Raw genomic sequence first — 22,449 nt, forward strand, 5'->3', positions numbered from 1 at the left:
GAAGCTGATTTAACAGTATTCATGAAGTCAATGGGGCAGTGAAGCGAAGCATTTTGGGCACTAAGACTAAGTTTTGAATCTCTGGCCCAAAGAGGGACCCAGATTGCCACGTTCCTATAACAAAGTTTATATTATCGTATTTGATATATTCTACGGAAGATTATTTGGTCATAGGAATTCAGGATCTCCAAAACGTATGGCGTCGTCTTCGACATAACTATGTGACTTTACATGTCTGCCACCAATATTATAATCTGACCTATGAGGATACAATTATTCCGTGCACTTTATATTCTCCTAATGCTGATTGGTCCTTTATGATGACGTCACAGTCATTCCTTGTTCAGAAAAAAAGACGATATGACGTGATCCATTCCACTGCTGCTGCTTCTATTTTTCACAACTGATCACATTATGTTATCCATAGGCCGTCCTCGATGTTCGTTCCATGTAGGATTGTTGGTTGGTTGTTTAATGCCGCACTCAGCAATATTCCAGCTATATGGCGGCGGTCTGTAAATAACAAAATCGAGTCTGGATCAGACAATCCAGTGATCAACAGCATCAGCATCGATCTACGCTATTGGGATACGATCACATGTGTCAACCAAGTCAGCGAACCTGACGACCTGATCCGGCTCTTACGACAAGCATGGGTTGCTGAAGACCACGTCTAACCCGAATTGTCAAGGGTCCTGTATGACTGAACGGGAACAGGTCAAGGGCCAAAGGACAAAAGGGCCAAATTGAAAAAGTCAAATAATAAAATAGAAAGAAGAAAATAGTAGGATTAGAAGAAATTAATTATATGTCGTTGCAGTAGTTCTAATCCTAAACAACCGCCTCCGTGGTGTAGTGGTTAGAGCGTCCGCCCGGAGAGCGGAAGGTCGCGGGTTCGATCCCCGACCGCGTCATACCAAAAGACGTTAAAATATGGTACTTGTTGGTCCCTGCCTGGCGCTCGGCTTTAATGGGTACAACAAGGACTGGTCGGCTCGGAGTCAGTATAATGTGTCTGAGTGGGGTATTCATGCTTCACTGCGGCATGGTATCTCAGTGGGCTAGCACTATAAAACCAGCTTAAGTCTCGGCTAGTACAAGCAGCCACACATACACATACACATGCATGTACGTCGTCATATGAGCGAAATATTCTCAAGCACGACCCTAAACCCAATTTCACGTCACCTCTAATCCTAAACATCCCAGAGTGTCTCAGTTTTGTCTATTTAAAACTTCTCAGAGTGGTTAAGTGTTTTTATAATATTCTTAAGGGTGAAATACTGTAAATATTGCTGAAAATAAAAATGGTATTTTCACTGAGTAGAATAACATGTTATTTCACTGAGTAGAATATCACTTTTGCCTGGAACTACTTTCTGCTCAAGGGCTAGACTGTAGTTGGGTTGCGTAATAAAATGCAGACTTACTCGATGTCTCGATCATTTATAAACAATGATCAAAACATAATAAATAGAATATTTTCTTTATGTTGTCAAATAACATGTATATTTCATCTCGTGGTCTGACAAAGTTGATATGTTATTTGACAACATTAACAAAATATCCTCTTATATTTTATGAGTATAGTCAACCATACAACTGTTTATTTAATGATTACATGAGGTTTTAACAGAGTCACTGGTGACAATCACACTAGTCAGTAATCTAAACAAGATTAACGTTTTAATTAGTTGTGAATGGTCTCATGACTCAGAATGCTATATAAGACGAACAGTTCAACCACAATTCAAATTGGTAACAATGCCTGTAAAGTGTGTTGCTTGTAACAAGACAGCAGTTTTGACTGACAAAGATACGATCACCATGTTCTGTAACACGCTGCCAGTATGGAACGGTTTTATCATTGAAATATTTAACATTGATAACTATTTTCGTTATCCGGATTAAGTGTTTTGAAAACGCAGAATTAATATCTTCAATGAACCTAAAAGTAAAATAAAAGATTTTATGAACGCCAATAATAGTATTTTACTGCCCTTTATTCAATAAGAGAAACTGCGATGCTCTCCCTTCCCTAAGCTGGTTCCTGGCTCCCTTTGCGCACACCACCTTGCGATTTCGAGACGGGGCCCAGCTTATCCCTTCCCGGAAGTGTATATCACGACTCCGTGTAGGGTCTTATTGCTTGTGTTAGGCTCAAATTGCAGTGCTGTGAGTTTGTTAAACTCTCCTCGTAAACAGAAAGAACATGTTGAGTTTGAGCAACGACTAGAAGACGTTTTCAATGCTTAATGCTGTATCAACACGGGTACTTTAACTGACAGCTTCTTTTTGTATCGTGGACTTTTAGGATATGTCTTTTAGAACACTTTTTCAATCAGAATGACGATGATAGTTAATGACTTGATTGTTAACAGTCTAATTGTTTGTCGACTGATTCCTCAGACTCAGTCAGAGACCAATGTAGACATGGTCTCTGATCTTATGTACTTTTGGCTTGTAGTAATATATCATGAGACAGTGTGATGTCCTATAGTTGTCAGAGGAATACAAGGGGAAATGTCCGCCCGTAACCCCCGTTGTTAAGCATTCTATGCCTAAGATTAAGATTAAGAATAGATTTTTTTTTTTGTAGCCTACCCAAACCCTAACCTAAACTAAACTAACACAATGCTAAATCCAAACTAGAAATCAAAGCCAAACCCTTAGAAATAATCATAATAAATAAAATACATTTCAAGCTGGTTACGGACAGAACTCTTACCAAATACAAATTATGTAAGTAAAGTTCTAGAGGGCTCAATTCTAAATTCAGTCACATCATAGCTCATATGTTATTATATGGTCTCTGATCACATTAAATAAAAGCCTAAACTTCTGAATTTGTTTTAAAATATATAGAGAGCTAGTAGTGGACAATAATCCATGTATTACAACAGACACTGTCTGGTATTGTTCTTTTATCAATAAAAAATGTTTGGATTTATCTGGAATTTCAAAAGTGTATTTGGCAGACAAATTGGAAAACAGGGTTATCATATTTCTAAGTACAATTGTCCTTGTTACAATTTTATAACACTATAGTGATGAGTAGGCATGTCTTCATTAGGATTCATGACGTTATTTATATCTCATCAAACAGATTTACCTTGCTATACCATCATGACAGTATTATTATTAAGTTGTCAGTAGAATTAGTCATATTATTCAGATTAATATCTTTATCTTTTGTCTATGTAATATATACTACTATGAAGAATTTTAGGGAACGCTTGATTCATTCATTGTGTTATATTTAAACGGTCTGTAAATAATCCAGTGTGGACCAGACAATCCAATAATCACCAGCGTGAGGACAGATTTAGTCAATTGGCATACAATGATATGTCAACCATGTCAGTGAGCCTGACCACCCGGTCCCGTTCAGGGCTCGATTTAGTGCTTTGTTACTTGCACGGTGCTACCCAATAATATAAAGTGCAACCTAGTTATTTGTCTAACTTTGTTTATTTGTCAGTTTTTGAGAAATAAATCAACAATAAATCTAACATTAAAAGCATAATTGGTTGGTTATCTGGAGCAATAATAATTAGATTCTGATTAAGCGTCGCGAGCAATCACTTGGTGTTTGGAGACTGTGCGCAATAGAAGATCACTTATTATTATTATTAATTATGTCAGCTCATTTTTCTTCTAAACTTTGAATAATTCAATAGCATCTTTCTGTCATTATATATTGCAATAAAAGCAGTGCAATTGGCTGGTGCAACTAGGTTTTTATCTTAGGTTACACCTGGTACAAGTAGGTTAACATCTCTTAAATAAGCCCTGGCGTTAGTCTCTTCTTATGGCAAACATGGGTTGCTGAAGACCAATTCTATCCTGGATCTTCATGGGTATATGAATCAGGTGGCCCTAAGCTTCTTTTGAGTAGTGTATGTTGTGATGTATTTTACTCTGTTGGTTTCAGCGGTGGGGGTAGCCTAGTGGTTAAAGCGTTCGCTCATCACGCTGAAGACCCATTTGTGTGAAGCCCATTTCTGGTGTCCCCCACCGTGGGAATATTGCTAAAAGCGGTGTAAAATCATACTCGTCACGCCGAAGACCCAGGTTCGATTCCCCACATGGGTACAGTGTGTGAAGCCCATTTCTGGTGTCTCCTGCCCTGGAATATTGCTAAAAGTGGCGTAAAACCCAACTCACTCACTCAATCACTCTTGTTTGTTTCAGCTTCTAGATGGGACCTAAAAGGAAACGCTTTGATTCTTATAATACTCTCACACATCAGCTAGATCCCAGTTCAAAGGATAAGGTGGACAAACTATTTGATAAAAAATTCAGATATTCTACTCTCAGACACAAAACCGTCACCCCAAGACTGAATTGTCAAGATAGTAAACAGACACAGGGGAAGCAGGTCGGAGAGGGAAGGAGGTTAGCCGTCTGCAATGACGGATCGAAGACAGAAAGCCAGGAAGTCAGTGAAGCATCAGATAATGAAGATCTCTGCTGGAATATAAAGGATCTCCTTTGCCTGAAGGAAGATCTCAATGCCCTCAAGGATGAGCTGAGCGACAAGGATGTTCTGGAATGGCACAAGCACACCTGTTTCACCAACCTAGCAGGTGGAGTTGTACAAGAGATCAAACAGGTCTTCCATGCAGAGCTGTGTACGCAGGCATGGGGCAAGTTCTTCGAGATTGTGTCGACCTTCACTCTTGTCCCACTGAGAGCAGACACATTCAACTCTGTCCATTTGTGTGAGGCACCCGGCGCCTTCATTGCTGCTCTTAACCACTTCCTCATGTCTCAAGGTATTCTAGGAAATGTGACCTTTTGATAGTCAGACTCAGGGCTCGATTTAGTGCTTTGTTACTTGCACTATTGCAACCCAATATTACAAAGTGCAATGTAGTTATTTGTCTAACTTGCACCAGGTGTAAGTCACATTTTGAGTGGGTAAACTTCTGAATGAAACATCTAAATAATTGCATCTACATATTGCAATAAAAGCAGTGCAACTGGAATTGGCTGGTGCAGCCAGGTTTTTATCTTAAGTTGCACCTGGTGCAATTAGGTTAACATCTCTTAAATCGAGCCCTGAGACTTACTTCTTGGGTTGTGTACTTTTGGGGAATCACACAGGGATTCAGGGTTAGAATGGATCTGGGGGCAGTGGGGGTAGTGGTTAAAGTGTTCTCTCATCATGCCGAAGATCCAGGTTCGAGTCCCCACATGGATACAATGTGTGAAGCCCATTTCTGGTGGCTGTTAGACAGTTCATTTTCAGTTGTTTGTGTGTAAGTGGGGTTTAATTTCACATTCAAGATTATTGCACTTACACAGGAAGGTGCATGCACATGTGCATGTGTGTGTCTGTGTGTCTGTGTGTTTCACTCAGATGCAGTGTATTGACTCTAAGCTATCAGTCTTTCTTTGATCTCCTTTATGGCAAGGGGTGTCCAGGGCAACAAGAAGTAAATGTACCATCTTTCAGCAACTTTAGATATGATGGAGGGGAGGTGGGCTAGCCTAGTGGTTAAAGCATTAACTCGCCATGCCAAACACCCGGTGTAACAGGCCAAACTTTCACCCTGGACAAACTGTCCCCAGGGAAACTTTAGCCTAGGCAAAACTTCCCCCCCTTAGGCTTAATCTTCCCCAGGTAAAATTTGTCATAGGCCAAACTTTCCCCACCCTTGAACCCCACGCATCCCAAGGAGGGATAGGTCTGCCGACATGCCAACCGGCGAAGGCGACCTCAAAAGCACCTAACACAACAACAACAACACCCTTGAATCAACTTTAAAGGCTACTTGTTTCAAACCCTTGTTCTTATATTAAAAGAGGGAGATTCTGGCCAAGCTAGGCTATTTCTTCCCAAACCTTGTTTTCATGTTTATGTTCGTCTTGAAGAAGTCGGAAACAAGACATAGCTATTCACGTGAACACATTGATAAGATATTCATGTTGATGTCAAGTTCCATTAACAATTTACAGGTCATCTTCATCTTCATATATAACATGTACATGGTTCACATTTTGTTTCAAAATCCTTATATAATGTGAGATTTTCCACCTTATCCATTCAAAATGTTATTCCCTCTCTCATGGCTTTAAATATGGCATCCACCTCGGCGACATCAACTTAACAGTTGGAAGCAGACGTAAACATCAACACAACAACAACAACAACAACCCAACACAATATCTATATCAAATACTGTATCATCTGTATTCCACTATATTGCCTTATTCTATTCGACCCGTGTAGGTCCGGGCTAGAATATTGATCTTCAGTAACCCATGCTTGTCATAAGAGGCGACTAACGGGATCGGGTTGTCAGGCTCGCTGACTTGGTTGACACATGTCACCGTATCCCAATTGCGTAGATCGATGCTCGTAATGTTGATCACAGGATTGTTTGGTCCAGACTCGATTATTTACAGACCGAGCCATATAGCTGGAGTATTGCTGAGTGTGGTGTTAAACAACAAGCAAACAAACCAAGTTGTGTTGAAGGTTCATTGATTTATTTGATGAAAACAATCTTCCAAAATAGATACAGTCGAGCACCGTTGTTTCGATATTCATGGGACCGAGAAAAAATATCAAGTTATCCGAACTTCGAGACATCCAACCAGGGCATATCATCACATATCACTATGAAAGAAAACAAAACGCTTGTCAGTATGTTTTGATTCAAAACTATAATCCGCAATCAGTAGTGTTTAGTCATAACAGGGAGTACTTCCTTATTAAATCCTTCTTAATTAATCCTAATTAAATAACAAACAAGTGACACCTTCAACTCAATTAGCCCTAATTAGTTTACACTACCGCATCCCTTTGATTCATGCCAAACCGTGTGTAAACAACCTCAGTTCAGAGGGATATTTGCCCATGAGAGGTAGGTGAATATTGAGTTTCTTTGCAAATATCGAGTTAAAAGGGTAATTCTGCTTGTTGGGAACATGAAATTATGTCAAGATATCGAGATATCCGAAAAATCGAGACATCCGTATCGAGTTAAAAGAGCTTGAATAATGATAAATTATGAAGTATTTTGCCGGGATGTTATATCGAGACAACCGAGATATCAAGTATCAGAGTTCGACACATCGGTGCTCGACTGTAGTTGTGTTGCATCTTCATTAATGAATTTGATGAAAAATAAAAAATTGAGAAATAGATTGCAGCGTAAAACTCAACTCACTCACTATTCTATATTCAAAAGACAAGGTTTGATAAGGGGTATGCTTGGCCCATGGATATCTGAATCATATTTCATTCACCAAAAGTGATTATGGATTAGTAAACAAGCTTATGTGAATAATGTTCCATTACATTTATGCATATATAAATACAACAAATATTAGATAGTAAACAGCATGATAAGAGAACAAGCAACCTGTGTATATTACATCTTATTTACCCATCAAATGTGCGATTGAATGTTTACATCTTATGGTGACATGATTTGGACAGGTGAAGAACTAATGCAATGTGTCTTCACAAAAATGGTTCTTGATATAAGAGCAAGGGTGGGGAAGAAGTGGCCTAGCTAGGCCAGAATCTTCCCCTTTTGATGTAAGAACAAAGGTGGGGAAGAAGTAGCCTAGGTAGGCCAGAATCATCCCCCCTTTGGTATAAAAACAAGGGTGGGGAAGAAGTAGCCTAGCTAGGCCAGAATCTCCCCACTTTTCATAGAAAACTGAACAAAATTTCCTAGTTTAAACGGGGGGGGTGGTGTGTGTTTGGGAAAGAGACTTTAGCCTAGCCCAAACTTTCCCCGGGGTAAGAATATCCTAGGACAAAACCTCCCCGGGGAAAGTTTGGCCTAGGCCAGATTCTCCCTGGGGAAGGTTAAGACCGGGGAAGAAATGGCCTCCTACCGGGTTCGATTCCCCACATGGTTACAATGTGTGAAGCCAATTTCTGTTGTACCACCACTGTGATATTGCTGGATTATTGCTAAAAGCGGTGTAAAACCAAATTTACTCACTGATATGATGGATGGGGTTCCAACCTTTCACTCTCCAGGCATGTGCTCTATCTACTTGTTCACAGAGGCAGTCCTGAATTTAAGTAATTTCAAACTCATTTTTAAATTAAAGTTAGGACATGACTTTGTATATTTTCTGCAGCTTTCAGTGGAACCTGGTCATGGCTCGGTACAACATTGAGTCCCTACTATGAGGGGAACAGTCTAGTCCAGATGATCGATGATGACAGGTTCATCAGGCTGACCCTGGACAACTGGTACTTCGGGGAGGACGGAACCGGGAACATCATGGACTACGACAACCTCCAGGGCCTGAAGAATATAACACATCACATGGGGGATATCCAACTGGTGAGTAGCCACGGTGACAGGGTTTGTGAGTGTTGGTGCAGGCAGCTATACATGGACCTGTTCACGAATGAAGGTATTGATGTCAGTTATCAAAAATGACGGTCAGTGGTTCGAATCCCAGGAAGTTTGGAAATACTCTGCTGCATCAGGACTGATTTTCAGTACCTTCTAATTTTTGCCCTAAGATTCGATACAGTTATGGAGCATACTGATTGTGTATCATCTTGTCCTGGTTGGTTCATTCAGAGATGCCAACCTCGCTACGAATTTTAGCCTCAAACTAAGACAATACGATTGCACTAGAATTCTACTAATTTGAAGAAAATTAATTAAAATTTGGATATATAGTCTAAAACATATATTTTCATCGATTAAATACATTTTCACCTAAAAGAGACGACAAGAAGAAACGAAGAAATGTAATGCTGATAATTTGGAAATCTGCTGTTTGAGGTATGTGAAATCAAAGCTTCACTCTTGATTAGTGTCATATTATCTTTCTCAGAATTCATCATGATTTTAAGTATTTAGTTGACTACTAATTTTATGGTCTAACTACTAATTGTGATCCTTGAAACTCCTATTGGCAACACTTTGGGGTTGGCATCTCTGGTTCATTCCATCAACCACTGGTCTGCTGGTATTTGTTACAGATCACAGTGATAATTCCTCGTTAAACTGGTGTTGGAGTGTCCTGTTACAGTTATTTTTGTATTGCAGGTGACGGCAGACGGCAGTATCGACTGTCAGAACACTCCAGCCGAACAGGAGGTTGTGGTGTCCCATCTGCACTACTGTGAAGTTCTGACAGCTCTTCAGATCTTATCACCAGGGGGAGCTTTTGTCCTGAAACTCTTCACAATGTTTGAGTCTTCCACCGTGTGCCTTATGTATCTTCTTTGTTCACAGTTCGAACAGGTAATTCTAATTCATGTTCTCACTGGGGCAGTGGGGGTAGCCTTGTGGATAAAGTGTTCGCTCATTATGCTGAAAACCCAGGTTCGATTCCCCACATGGGTACAATGTGTGAAAGCCATTTCTGGCATCCCCCACTTGAATATTGCTGGAATCTTTCTGAAAGCCATTTCTGGCATCCCCCACTTGAATATTGCTGGAATCTTTCTAAAAGCAGCGTAAAACTAAACTTACTCCCTCACTCATGTTATCACTGTTGTACTGACGTCATATTTGTATATGACATCATCCTGTCACTAACACTGAAAGAAAAGTTGTACATCGTTACAAACTTTAAAGTTTCTCACCTCTGCCTTAAGTAGGAGTCGTGCCAGTTTCCAAAGGCATATTACTACAGGTGGCCCCGCTGTTAGATGTGTAGAGTGCCATCCCATGACAGAATCCTACAGGTGTGGGTTTGAATCCAGTGTTCACCAATACACTGAGGAAGATATGGTATAACTATATTATACCCCACTCTGAGCATTCTTTATTTACAACTTTTTCACCAAAATGTTTTCATGTAGCATTGCTGACGAAAGTGACTGAAACACTCATAAAATATTCACTAAGGCCTTTCTTTGAGACAATAATGGTTGCCATTTGCTACATCAACCAATGCCCTGAGGTGGGAGTGACTGTGGCTTGATGAAGAACCAGATTCCATTTCCCACATGAGTACAATGTGTGAAGCCCATTTCTGGTGTCTTCTGCTGGGATGCTGCTGGAATATTGCTAAAAAAAACCATGCTCACTCACTCACTCACTGATTTAAGTAGTCTGCTCTATTGTTAATGGAAGGAAAGACATGGAGCATTATCAGCTTACACCTATGAGTTAAAAAGGACAGGGTTATCAGCCTCTACACCGACTGATAATGTAAAGAAAAATATGGCAATGATTGAGGTGGAATATACCATGACATTGGTCAAAATAACATTAAAATCAGGGAATATACTTCCATTGGATACCTCAAAACCATCACAACAGCTTATCAGTTTAAGTCTTTGATACACATTTAGAAATTTCGGAGAATCAGGAATACATGTATTGTAGCTTATCAAACACAAGCTACACTTGGTTAAAAACTAGAGGGTACCTAATCCAGGGCTGCATCTAGGCATGTCATTACTTCCACAAATTGAAATTTCTTGCAAAGAAAGCTGGTGCTCTTTGTTGACGTAGTGCAAGATATAATTGAAACAAAAATAACAATTTGAACAACGCTTTAGTAATAACCATGTCAATGATATACTGTGACTTGTATCTTGAGCGAAAGCAATATTCAGCGCTAATCGTTGTATTCCTGAGATATTTATGATCAAAGACAAACATTCTGATGGTTTTTGGTTTTATAAATTCATCAGTGAGCATGGTCATGTGACTGTCTATTCCTGGTGTCCGCGGATTGTGATGTCATAAGTTTGGTAAAAATCCTAAAACATGTTGAGCCAGGTTCAGATAGGTGTTGGCCCACTTTCTTAAATCAAAAAGGCTGAATGCATCCCTGTAATCAGCAGTTAAACCAAATTTCAAAACTTTGTAGATTTATTTCCTAATCGTACTGACTGTTCAGGTGAACGTGTTCAAGCCGCCTACCAGCAAGTCGGGTAACTCTGAGGTGTACACCGTCTGCCTGGGCTACAGGAAGCAGATGAAAGGTCATGCACTCGAGGCGCTGTGTCAGCATTTCTTCTGTGAGTATACTGGGAGGGATTAATGGCTACTGGTTCAGTACAGGATGCAGAGGATATCCATGCAAGTACCACTCGATGCAAAACAGTATGGAGATTGAAAGCTGTAAATTTGTTTTACCAATAATCCTGTTCTGTTAAGTAATCACCAGTCAGAGACGTAACGTGTACGCGAACGGCCTATCGTCTCTTGTACGCGAGACGAGTGCGCTCCGCGGTACTAACTGAAGCGCTTGACCCTAATTAATTCAATCACCGTGAACCAACTCGATTGGTTGCGAACACGGTGCGGGATGTTTAAAGCGTCTCGTAAAATCCCCAAGCATGGTGGTTACTTGACAGTCGTGAATAAGCAGGTTTTTCGACCTCGGATTTCACGCTTTCGTCATAATACTATAAATGTTTTAGACAGTGTATGTTAGGTTTTGTTTGACCCATCTTTAAGAGGCAGTAGGGTAGCTTAGCGTTTAAAGCATTTCATTTCCCACATTGGTAGAGTGTTTGAATTTCTGGTGTCCTCTGCTTTAAATGTGGCATAAAGCACAACCCAACTTACTTGCTATCTTTGGTTGTTTTTTATTGAAATACAGATAAATTCATAGTCGTTTTGTAGTTTAGTGTGGAATTTTATCACTTAGGTTATAACTGACTCCCACAACACACACACACACTCGTTGACTTCATTAATGCATGACATAAATTGCATACAGTATTGCCCATGATGTCAAACACTGGATTGTCTGGTCCATATGCATTTATTTACAGACCACCACCATATAACTTTGTAAGTGGAATATTACCACACACACGCACACAACTCCACACTCCTCTATCTCCCTGGGTTGCAAATTTAACATATTGAGGATATTTTCAGCTTCAACAGCCACACAAGAAATCCCAATATTTGAGAAAGCAGATATACCTCCATCATTTCTGCAAGAACACATTGAATGTTGCCGATTCTTCACAAAGCATCAGTCAGACACGATCCGCAGCAACATTCACCTGTACGGGGACTTCACGCCGGACCAGAGGACGAAGATGCAGGCCATGAGGGACTACTGCACGGAGGTGTTCGTCAACACCTACCACGTGAACACCATCCCCGGCTACATGAAGATCACACACCAGTCACACAAGGTGGGTGCAAACAGTCTAAAACATTCTTTCCTCAGGTGTTTGACACCATGAATGTTTGTGTTCGTTCTGTATGATTGGTTGTTGTTTAACTCCAGCAGTATTTGGCTTTGTGGCGGCGGTCGGTAAATAATCGAGTCTGGATCAGACAATCCGGTCATAAGCAGCATGAACATCAATCTACGCAATTGGGATATGATGACATGTGTCAAACAAGTCAGCGAGTCTGACCACTCGATCCCGTTAGTAGCCTCTTACAAGCATGGGTTACTGAACACCAATTCTAACCTGGATCTTCACGGGTCTATGGTGGAGTGATAGTGTTGAGGGAGCTGGCTGATTGTCATACACCCACTTAGTATATCAATGCTGATGCATGATCCATGATCTTTCGACAGTTTCCCTTTTTGACTCATCAAGATCCAGGGTCTTCAAGGCAGTGGGGTAGCCTAGTGGTTAAAGCATTTGCTCGTCATGCCAAAGACCTGGGTTTGATTCCCCACATTAGTACAATGTTTGAAGTCCCCCATCATGATATTGCAGGAATATTGTTAAAAGCGGCATAAAAGTAAACTCACTCACTCACTCACTCACTCACTCACTCACTCACTCACTCACTCAGGACTTCTGACATCATTGATGCATTCCTATTTAAACTTTGACGAAAGGTTTATTTCTGCTTTTAGAAGGTTGAAACAGACTATTTGAAGTCGCCTTTATCTATACTAAAGGTATCCTACTTTCTCGTATGTTTTGTTTCAGAATTATGCATCCAAGTTTGAAATCATCTCTCCGTCGATCCGGGAAACAGGGCGGTGGATATGACAAGCCTGTATCCCAGCGTATACACTCAGGGTCGTTCAAGTGTAGGGTGGAACAGAGTCAGTTGCCATGGAAACAGAGGGTGCAGCTGATGGAGAAGCTAGATGTAAAGGATGACCACATGTCGCTGGAGGTGAGACGACATCTTATTTTTGTGTGTGTGTGTGCGTGTGTGTCAGCATTCAAAATAATTGCCGGACCAGAGGCCCAACGCCGGTTGTTATTGTATCAGGCCGGCAGTTCCAAAGATATGCAGGCCCTAGTGGCCTTCAGTAAATTATCTGTCATTTTTTTTTTTTTTTCAACTGGAATCTTTCTCATATTTCTTTCTTTATTAACGTTCGAGAATCATCCACGATCCATCATAATATGATAACTTGCAGTATCACTTCCTGGTATTTCAGCGCTTGTGCATAGGAATGTCAACACCAGTCTTTGACAAATACAAACTGCTCTGTGTGCCATAGGCTTCGCTAATTGATTCTGTAGAAACATTGTGAAACTGTGTACAGTATAGTCTATTTTGTTTTCATTGGTTTGACTTTAACAAAATGGGCCTGCAGATTTCATTCTGGGCCTGTAGATTTTAAAGCCTGCAGGCAGCAGCAAGCCCTGATGGTCAACTGGCAAATTAAAGTATTGCAAATACTGGCATGCGTGCATGCATGCGTGGAAGAATTCATAAGTCAGGTTGGGATACCTCGTTTTGGAACATTAATGTCTGAGTAAATTGAAAAACCCTGTAGTCCTCATTGTGAAGATCCGGGTTAGATCTGGTCTTCAGCAGCCCTGGCTTGTTGTAAGAGGTGGCTAACAGGATTGGGTGGTCAAGCTCGCTAACTTGATTGATGCATGTTATCACATCGTAAATTGTCTAGATCGATGTTCGTGATGTCAATCCCTTGATTGTCTCGTCCAGACTCGATTATTTACAGACGGCTGTCATAAAGCTGGAATATTGCCGAGTGCAGAGTAAAACATCAGACAATCAAACCTCACAGTGTATGGAGGACTGTGAAATTATACACTTCACAAGACAAGCTTGAACTCAGCATATTAATGTGATATACGTTATTTTTTTCTTTTACAGTGTACAGACCCCCTACATCCATCCGAGATTAACCACTGGACAGCCGGTAAAGGGAGGCCACTCTCACGTGTGAAAAGCTCACGGTTTTGTGATGGCTACTTCACCAAAGAGATGAACACAGTCTTAGACCATGCACAGGTTAGCTACTATCAGATGAACACAGTCTTAGACCATGCACAGGTTAGCTACTATCAGATGAACACAGTCTTAGACCATGCACAGGTTAGCTACCATCAGATGAACACTGTCTTAGACCATGCACAGGTTAGCTACCATCAGATGAACACAGTCTTAGACCATGCACAGGTTAGCTACCATCAGATGAACACAGTCTTAGACCATGCACAGGTTAGCTACTATCAGATGAACACAGTCTTAGACCATGCACAGGTTAGCTACCATCAGATGAACACAGTCTTAGACCATGCACAGGTTAGCTACTATCAGATGAACACTGTCTTAGACCATGCACAGGTTAGCTACTATCAGATGAACACAGTCTTAGACCATGCACAGGTTAGCTACTATCAGATGAACACAGTCTTAGACCATGCACAGGTTAGCTACTATCAGATGAACACAGTCTTAGACCATGCACAGGTTAGCTACCATCAGATGAACACTGTCTTAGACCATGCACAGGTTAGCTACCATCAGATGAACACTGTCTTAGACCATGCACAGGTTAGCTACCATCAGATGAACACTGTCTTAGACCATGCACAGGTTAGCTACCATCAGATGAACACTGTATTAGACCATGCACAGGTTAGCTACCATCAGATGAACACTGTCTTAGACCATGCACGGGTTAGCTACCATCAGATGAACACTGTCTTAGACCATGGACATGTTAGCTACCATTAGATGAACACAGTCTTAGACCATGCACAGGTTAGCTACTATCAGATGAACACAGTCTTAGACCATGCACAGGTTAGCTACTATCAGATGAACACAGTCTTAGACCATGCACAGGCTTGCTACCATCAGATGAACACAGTCTTTGACCATGCACATGTTAGCTACCATCAGATGAACACAGTCTTAGACCATGCACAGGTTAGCTACCATCAGATGAACACAGTCTTAGACCATGCACAGGTTAGCTACTATCAGATGAACACAGTCTTAGACCATGCAGGTTAGCTACTATCAGATGAACACAGTCTTATACCATGCACAGGTTAGCTACTATCAGATGAACACTGTCTTAGACCATGCACAGGCTTGCTACCATCAAATGAACACAGTCTTTGACCATGCACATGTTAGCTACCATCAGATGAACACAGTCTTAGACCATGCACAGGTTTACCATCAGATGAACACAGTCTTAGACCATGCGGGTTAGCTACCATCAGATGAACACAGTCTTAGACCATGCACAGGTTAGCTACTATTAGATGAACACTGTCTTAGACCATGCACAGGTTAGCTACTATCAGATGAACACAGTCTTAGACCATGCACAGGTTAGCTACCATCAGATGAACACTGTCTTAGACCATGCACAGGTAAGCTACCATCAGATGAACACTGCCTTTTGACCATGCACAGGTTAGCTACCATCAGATGAACACAGTCTTAGACCATGCGCAGGTTAGCTACCATCAGATGAACACTGTCTTAGACCATGCACAGGTTAGCTACCATCAGGTTAGACCTACACTGGTTATACCAGATGAACACAGTCTTAGACCATACACAGGTTAGCTACCATCAGATGAACACAGTCTTAGACCATACACTGGTTAGCTACCATCAGATGAACACAGTCTTTGACCATACACAGGTTAGCTACCATCAGATGAACACAGTCTTTGACCATGTACAGGTTAGCTACCATCAGATGAACACTGTCTTAGACCATGCACAGGTTAGCTACTATCAGATGAACACAGTCTTAGACCATGCACAGGTTAGCTACCATCAGATGAACACAGTCTTAGACCATGCACAGGTTAGCTACTATCAGATGAACACAGTCTTAGACCATGCACAGGTTAGCTACCATCAGATGAACACTGTCTTAGACCATGCATGGATTAGCCATTGTCAAATTAACAGTCGTAACAGATTAACTACGAACAGATCAACAGTCTGAGATTATGGCTCCAGGAGGAAGCCTAGTGGTTAAAGTGTTCAGCTCATTCTGCTGAAGACCCAGGTTCGATTCCTCACATGGGTGCAATGTGTGAAGCCCACTTCTGGTGAAGCCAACTGTGAGAAACAGATTAAAACCAAACTCACTCCTTCACAGACCATGGACATGTTAGTTGATAATCAGATGAACAATCTTTAACAATGCACAAATACAGGTACACCACTCTCAGATGATATGTTGATTACTGGAAAAGGATACTGTTAATCTGGACCTGGGCCTCCTTTCACAAAGCGATCGTAGCGCTATGACAGTCGTAAGTCTATGTTAAAGTATGGGAGTTACGATCATCTTAGCGCTACGATCGCTTTGAGGAACGAGGCCCTGGGCCTCTTTTCACAAAGCACTAAGGTAATCGTAAGTCACTAAGGGCCAAGAGACTCAGATTTGTACATGTGACCAGGGCCCCGTTCCTCAAAGCGATCATAGCGCTACGACTGTCGTAAGTCCATGTTAAAGTATGGGAGATACGATCGACTTAGGGTTACAATCGCTTTGAGGAACGAGGCCCTGGGCCTCTTTTCACAAAGCACTAAGGTAATCGTAAGTCACTAAGGTAACCTTAGTGCAATGTTAAAGAATGGGAGTTAGGGTTAACCTTAGTAAAGGTTGCTTCGTGAAAAGAGCCCCAGGTTGCACTGTTTGTTTCAGTTAACTACAGATAGAGACCCAGGGCTTTGCTACAAGGAGGTGGCACATGTCATCTCAGAGCTGCTATCTCAGTCAGCCGGTGCCAACAGTCAACAGGTGGCACTGATGGTTGCAGATGACGACTTGCATCTCTACCTTGAAGAACACCTTCCCTACAGGTGTAGCACTTTGGACAACATCGGTGACATGCACATCTCTGACAGCGGCAACACTGTTGTATTGAGTGTCTGTGACGTCACCCTTGAGACTGGTAGAGAGGAACTAGCTGTACGCAGGAAATTCTTGTCAAGACTGATCCGAGTTCTCAAGGTGATCATTTAATATAATTTTTATTTTATGTCATTTTTTTATGTAGTTTTTGCAGTGAAATTTGTTTATAGGTCAGAGTGGAACTCCAATATGTTGTTTGTTTGTTGTTCAATGCCACAGACCTGTGAAGGTCCGGGTTAGAATATTGATCTTCAGTAACCAATGCTTGTCGTAAAAGGCGACTAACGGGACCGGGTGGTCAGGCTTGGTTGACACATGTCATCGGTTCCAAAGATTGATGCTCATGCTGTTGATCACTGGATTGTCTGGTCCAGACTCGATTATTACAGACGCCACCATATAGCTGGAATATTGCTGAATGCGCGTAAAACTCACTCACTCACTCAATGCCACACTCGTCAGTATTCCAATATACTAACAGAAATTACTGTGTTTACAAGTAATGCCATGTTAGGCCTGTTTTGTATAAGAAGAATGATTTCTTGTTTTATTCCCCAGGTTATACCTGAGGGGGGCCACCTTGTGCTACACCTCCACACCTCCCTGACGTTCTTCACCTCCAGCCTACTCTACATCCTAGCACGCTTGTTCTCCCAGGTAGGCAAGGGTCTGACCACCAAGTTTGAGACTGTTATTTGTTTAACGGCACACTCGGCAATATTTCAGCTGAATGGCAATGCTCTGTAAATAGTCCAGTGAGCATTGATGTTGCAATTGGGATACAATGAGTGAGTTTAGTTTTACGCCACACTCAGCAATATTCCAGCTATATGGTGGCAGTCTATAAATAATTGGATCTGGACCAGACAATCCAGTGATCAACAGCATGATCATCATTCTACGCAATTGGGATACAATGACCTGTGTCAACCAACTCAGCGAGCCTGACCACCTGGTCCTGTTAGTCGCCTCTTACGAGAAGCATGGGTTATGGAAGACCAGTTCAAACCCGGATCTTCACACGGGTTCAGCTATGTGATGGCTGTGCGTAATTAATCAAGTCTGAACCAGGCCATCCAGTGATTGACGTCATAATCATCAATCTATGTAATACAGATAAGATGGCATGTAATAACCAAGTTAGCAAGCCTTTGTGATATTTATTTGAAGGCAATGTCATTAGTAGGCTAGAATTTGCTTATGTGAATGCAATACTGTGAAACCTTGTTGACTTGAATTCTTTCACATTGAAATCTATTAGAACTTTGGGTCCCTGTATAATGTGTAGCCTTATAATGCCCTTAAACTGGTCAAAGATAATGGATAACTTGGTTTATAGCTAAAATGGATAGAATTATCATTAAAATGCCCACATGTTATCAGAAATGAGCGGGCCACTGTAACTTGATAATGCCCACGAACATGACAACAGGCCATTATCACGCCCATTCTTGTCATAAGGATGTCATAAGGAATTCAGCTCTTGATGTGCAATCACCAATGACATCATGTCTCCTTCGTCGGACAGTTAATGAAAGACCTCCGCAGATGCTACCATGGGGCTTCTGCAAATGATAATGCCCAGAAAAATAGCGTTACCCTTATAGTATATAGAGTTTTGAGGTCCACAAGGTTTCATAGTATCATGTTATTTCTTGTATGTATGTGAGGCAGGATATGATCTCCTTCTTGCAAACACCTTGTGTCATTTCAATTTGATAATGATTTGTAAACATGCTCATGATATATTCGGAATCATACATTAGACTCACAGATTTCACCGGATTGTGGAAAAGTGTTTGTCACTTTTGTTTAAATTGATTTTGTTTGGATTGTTGTAAAGAGGAAGGTGCATGATTACAGCACAAACACACTCATGTTCCAGGTGTCAAAGTGTCCACAGTTGCCAGGTGTATGGTTACAGCAGGTGTTGTACTTTGAGGGGTTCACTGACCTGCATCCAAGCGTGTTGACGTACTTGGAGTCTGTTGATTCCCAGTGGTCGGCTCAGACCAGACCGGACATGGAGGTGTTGGAGGTTCTTCCGAAAAAATTCATTGTAAATGGTAAGGATGAAGGACCACATCTTTGTATAAATTCTACATTTGTTACATGCAGACCTTTAAATTTGTTATGATGATATGATAGGAGATAGATGAGGATGACTTTGGCAAGGTATGCATGAGTAAACAGACTAAACAAGACAGTTGTGTGGATGACAAAGAGCGCGGTGTGGATGGCGCAGACGGACCGGATATCTAGTTTAGCTATTTATGGCCCTCCACCATGGAAAAGCTTTGGAAACGGAGACAGCAGGCAGGAAGGTTTGGGTTGCCGCTGTAAAAGCAGAAGTCAAGTATCCCTAGTTTGAGCAGTGCTGCTGCTTAGTCCCATCAGCACCATGACGCCCACCACACCTATTTTATTGAGAAAAAGAATTATGGTACAGTGTATGCACAAGTGTGTCTGTACAATCAGGACTTAATATAAGTCATATCGTTACCAACCTCAGCCCTCAGTATTGCGCTATGAAAGGGAAGGGTGTGTGGGAAATTATTTGAGCAGAGGCAATATGGAGACGAAACTGGACAGGAGAGCGTGAAGGAGAGAAAGGAAGCAGACGTGACGTATGCCTGCGGATCTGACGTCCCCCCGGAAGTGACGTAGCTGCTATTATGGAATACAGAAAGAATACACTGCCTCGTGCATTGTTACACTGGATGTTTACTATAAGCAAAAGCAAGTGCTAGAGTTTAAAGTTATGCCAAGGAATTGTAAATGCTGCCTATGAACCCATTTAGCTAATAATGCTAAATGTCATAACGCTGCTATTGTGTTATGCGGAAATAATACACCGCCTCATGCATTGCTCCGCTGGATGGATACTATGAGTGAAGACAAGTGCTAGAATTTAAAGATATGCGAGGAATTGTAAATGCTGCCCATAAACCAATTTAACGAAATAATGCTAAATGTCAATATTTACAGTTGACTGAAGATAACTGTGGCCTTTTAAAGATGGATACTTTAAAGACAAAGGTTGTACTGATCATGTTCAGGTTCAAACCATGCAATTTCGAGTCAATGTTTAAAATGTGTTTGAAAATGTTTTGGAAACATCTCCATTCAAAACGCAGAGTGCTTTAACCTTTGAGGATAGCAATTTGTTCTTCACATGGGGTGTCCCCTGCCATGATATTGCTCTCACTCACTGTTCTTGACATGAAAATAACTGAATGTTTATTCCAGTTGTGAATTGAGGTGTTCAGTGCATGTAGGTTTTAGTAGTATAAGGCACTGCAAGTTATGTCCCTTGGGTGTGCCAGAATCCTATGATCAAGGGTTTGAATTCCAGATTTCTGTTGATTCCTGGTTCTTCAGCACCATGCTAATGGGTTTCAATACTATCACCAATGTGGTATGACCTCGATCAGAATATTATTGGTGGCCCAGTAGGCAGCAGTTCTCATCACCTAGAAGAAACGTATGATCATGGTTTGAATCCCTGATAATGTTTCTAGGTTTGTCAGCACTAAACGAGTCCTTGCTGTATAACAGTACAAGAATCTGTACAAAAATGTCACACTTGAATTAGAGAAGTTATCCATTAGGTTTGTCATTATTGTACTTCCCAACTTCTAAGACGCCACTCAAAGAAGTCAATGCTATGGGTCTCATCAAAGTGGTAATCTTCTAAGACCTACATCACTTCAGGTTTTCCTTCCATATCAAGCTGACATGCTGTAATATTACTGATGATCTTACCTCACTCTTCCCACATTCAAGGGGCAGTAGGGTAGCCTAGTGGTTAAAGCGTTCACTCGTCATGATAACACCAAAGACCCAGGTTCGATTCCGCACATGAGTACAATGTGTGAAACCCATTTCTGGTGTCCCCTGCCATGATATTGTGCAATATTACTAAAAGCAGCATAAAGCTCAATTCACTCACTCACTCCCACATTCAGCGACCAAACACTTTCCTGAGCCCTTTTTTCACCCCTCATTCTCACGTTGATGGACAGTCTCTCTGTTTCAGATTTTGTGTTTACCAGGTTCATGTTAAGTGTGAACAGAAGTTTAATCGGCAACTTTGTGGATGCTGTGATCGATGCAGAGAGGGCACGTCTGTCAGATGGTGACTCAGAACCAAACACATCCACCCCAGAGAGCTGACATGAAAAGGACACATCCACCCTGCAGACCCCACAAGATTCAACTACTTCATCCAGTAACACATGAACCAAACATATCCACCCCAGAGAGCTGACATGAAAAGGACACATCCTTCCTGCAGACCCCACAAGATTCAACTACTTCATCCAGTCAAATAGACATGACCCAAGTACATACACCCTATGCAGTAAATGAGACCCAAACACCCTATGCAGTAAATGAGAACCAAACACATCCAACAAGTAGTATTTGAATGTTTGGAAGAATAATTTTGTGCAATTTGTAACCACAGATGATATTTCGTTTGCATTTCACTTGTGTCTGTACAGTTTGTATAGTTCCTCTTTATATTTTGGTGATTGGCAGCTGAGAACGATTTCAAGTAAAATATTAGCTGATTGTGCCGATGACAGAATTCTCCTTAAACATGTCATAAACACATGCAAAGGCTAGTCAAATGTTTCACTGAAAGAACGTGGAAATGTTCAGAATATCTCAAAATGGGACATGGCATCGTGCATCATTTTTGTCACTGATGCATCAGATTTGGAAATGGCCTCCACTTGTCTAAGATAAAAACTTTTGAAAGATCTACTGAGGCCTTGAATATTGTAGCCTTGATCAAACAACTGAGCAAGAGTGGTATGACGCTCTTTGAAATCTTTAAAGGAGCATGTTCAATTGTAGCTCAAAAGTTGTGAACTGAAAACACCCAAAGCTGGGCTGTTGGAATATTGCTCGACATAAAGGACAGTTGACTAATGGAAAGTTGAAGTCATTCCTCTGTCATACAGCCTTGTGGAGATATTTTTGTCACTCTGAATCTATATTCATACACACTTTCATTTATGTTGGTGTACTGTTGTACATATGATTGCCTGTAAACTGACTCTCTCTACTTTCTTTATATCCCTTGACCTGAATGGTGTTTCATTGTTTTGTTTACTAAGGAATACTGTAAAAGCAGTAAAGCTCTTTCCTTAATTATAAGAAAAATATTATTATTCAGTTTATATATGTCACGAGTATCTGTTCTTGAATCCCTACCAAATATTGATGGTTCCAGGTGTTACCGAAATGATAACCATATCCTGCCCCACTGATGGTACCCATCACAAACACATGCACAGACAAGTCAATTCACATGAAACTAAAAGACTAAAACATGTCAGTCAAAGGAGACGTGAAGCATCATTTTTATCACTGATTCGTCAAATTTGGAAATGGCCT

At 41.1% G+C, this 22,449-nt stretch overlaps 1 protein-coding gene across 1 annotated transcript; it reads left to right on the top strand.

The window, feature by feature from the left end:
* The first annotated feature begins 2,181 nt into the window (after positions 1-2,181).
* Positions 2,182-21,419, top strand: LOC124269824 (cap-specific mRNA (nucleoside-2'-O-)-methyltransferase 2-like). Its single transcript, XM_046704857.1, has 12 exons — positions 2,182-2,272; positions 4,195-4,778; positions 8,113-8,321; positions 9,042-9,239; positions 10,852-10,972; positions 11,844-12,144; positions 12,869-13,061; positions 14,019-14,156; positions 16,834-17,142; positions 17,602-17,700; positions 18,929-19,109; positions 21,083-21,419. Exons 2-12 carry the CDS (start codon positions 4,202-4,204, stop codon positions 21,217-21,219), a joined length of 2,463 nt encoding a protein of 820 aa, XP_046560813.1. The 5' UTR covers positions 2,182-2,272; positions 4,195-4,201; the 3' UTR covers positions 21,220-21,419.
* The last annotated feature ends 1,030 nt before the right edge of the window (positions 21,420-22,449 follow it).

Source organism: Haliotis rubra, unplaced genomic scaffold, assembly GCF_003918875.1.
Source record: "Haliotis rubra isolate DU_JTF1 unplaced genomic scaffold, ASM391887v1 Scf148, whole genome shotgun sequence".
NCBI classification, from domain to species: Eukaryota; Metazoa; Mollusca; class Gastropoda; order Lepetellida; family Haliotidae; genus Haliotis; species Haliotis rubra.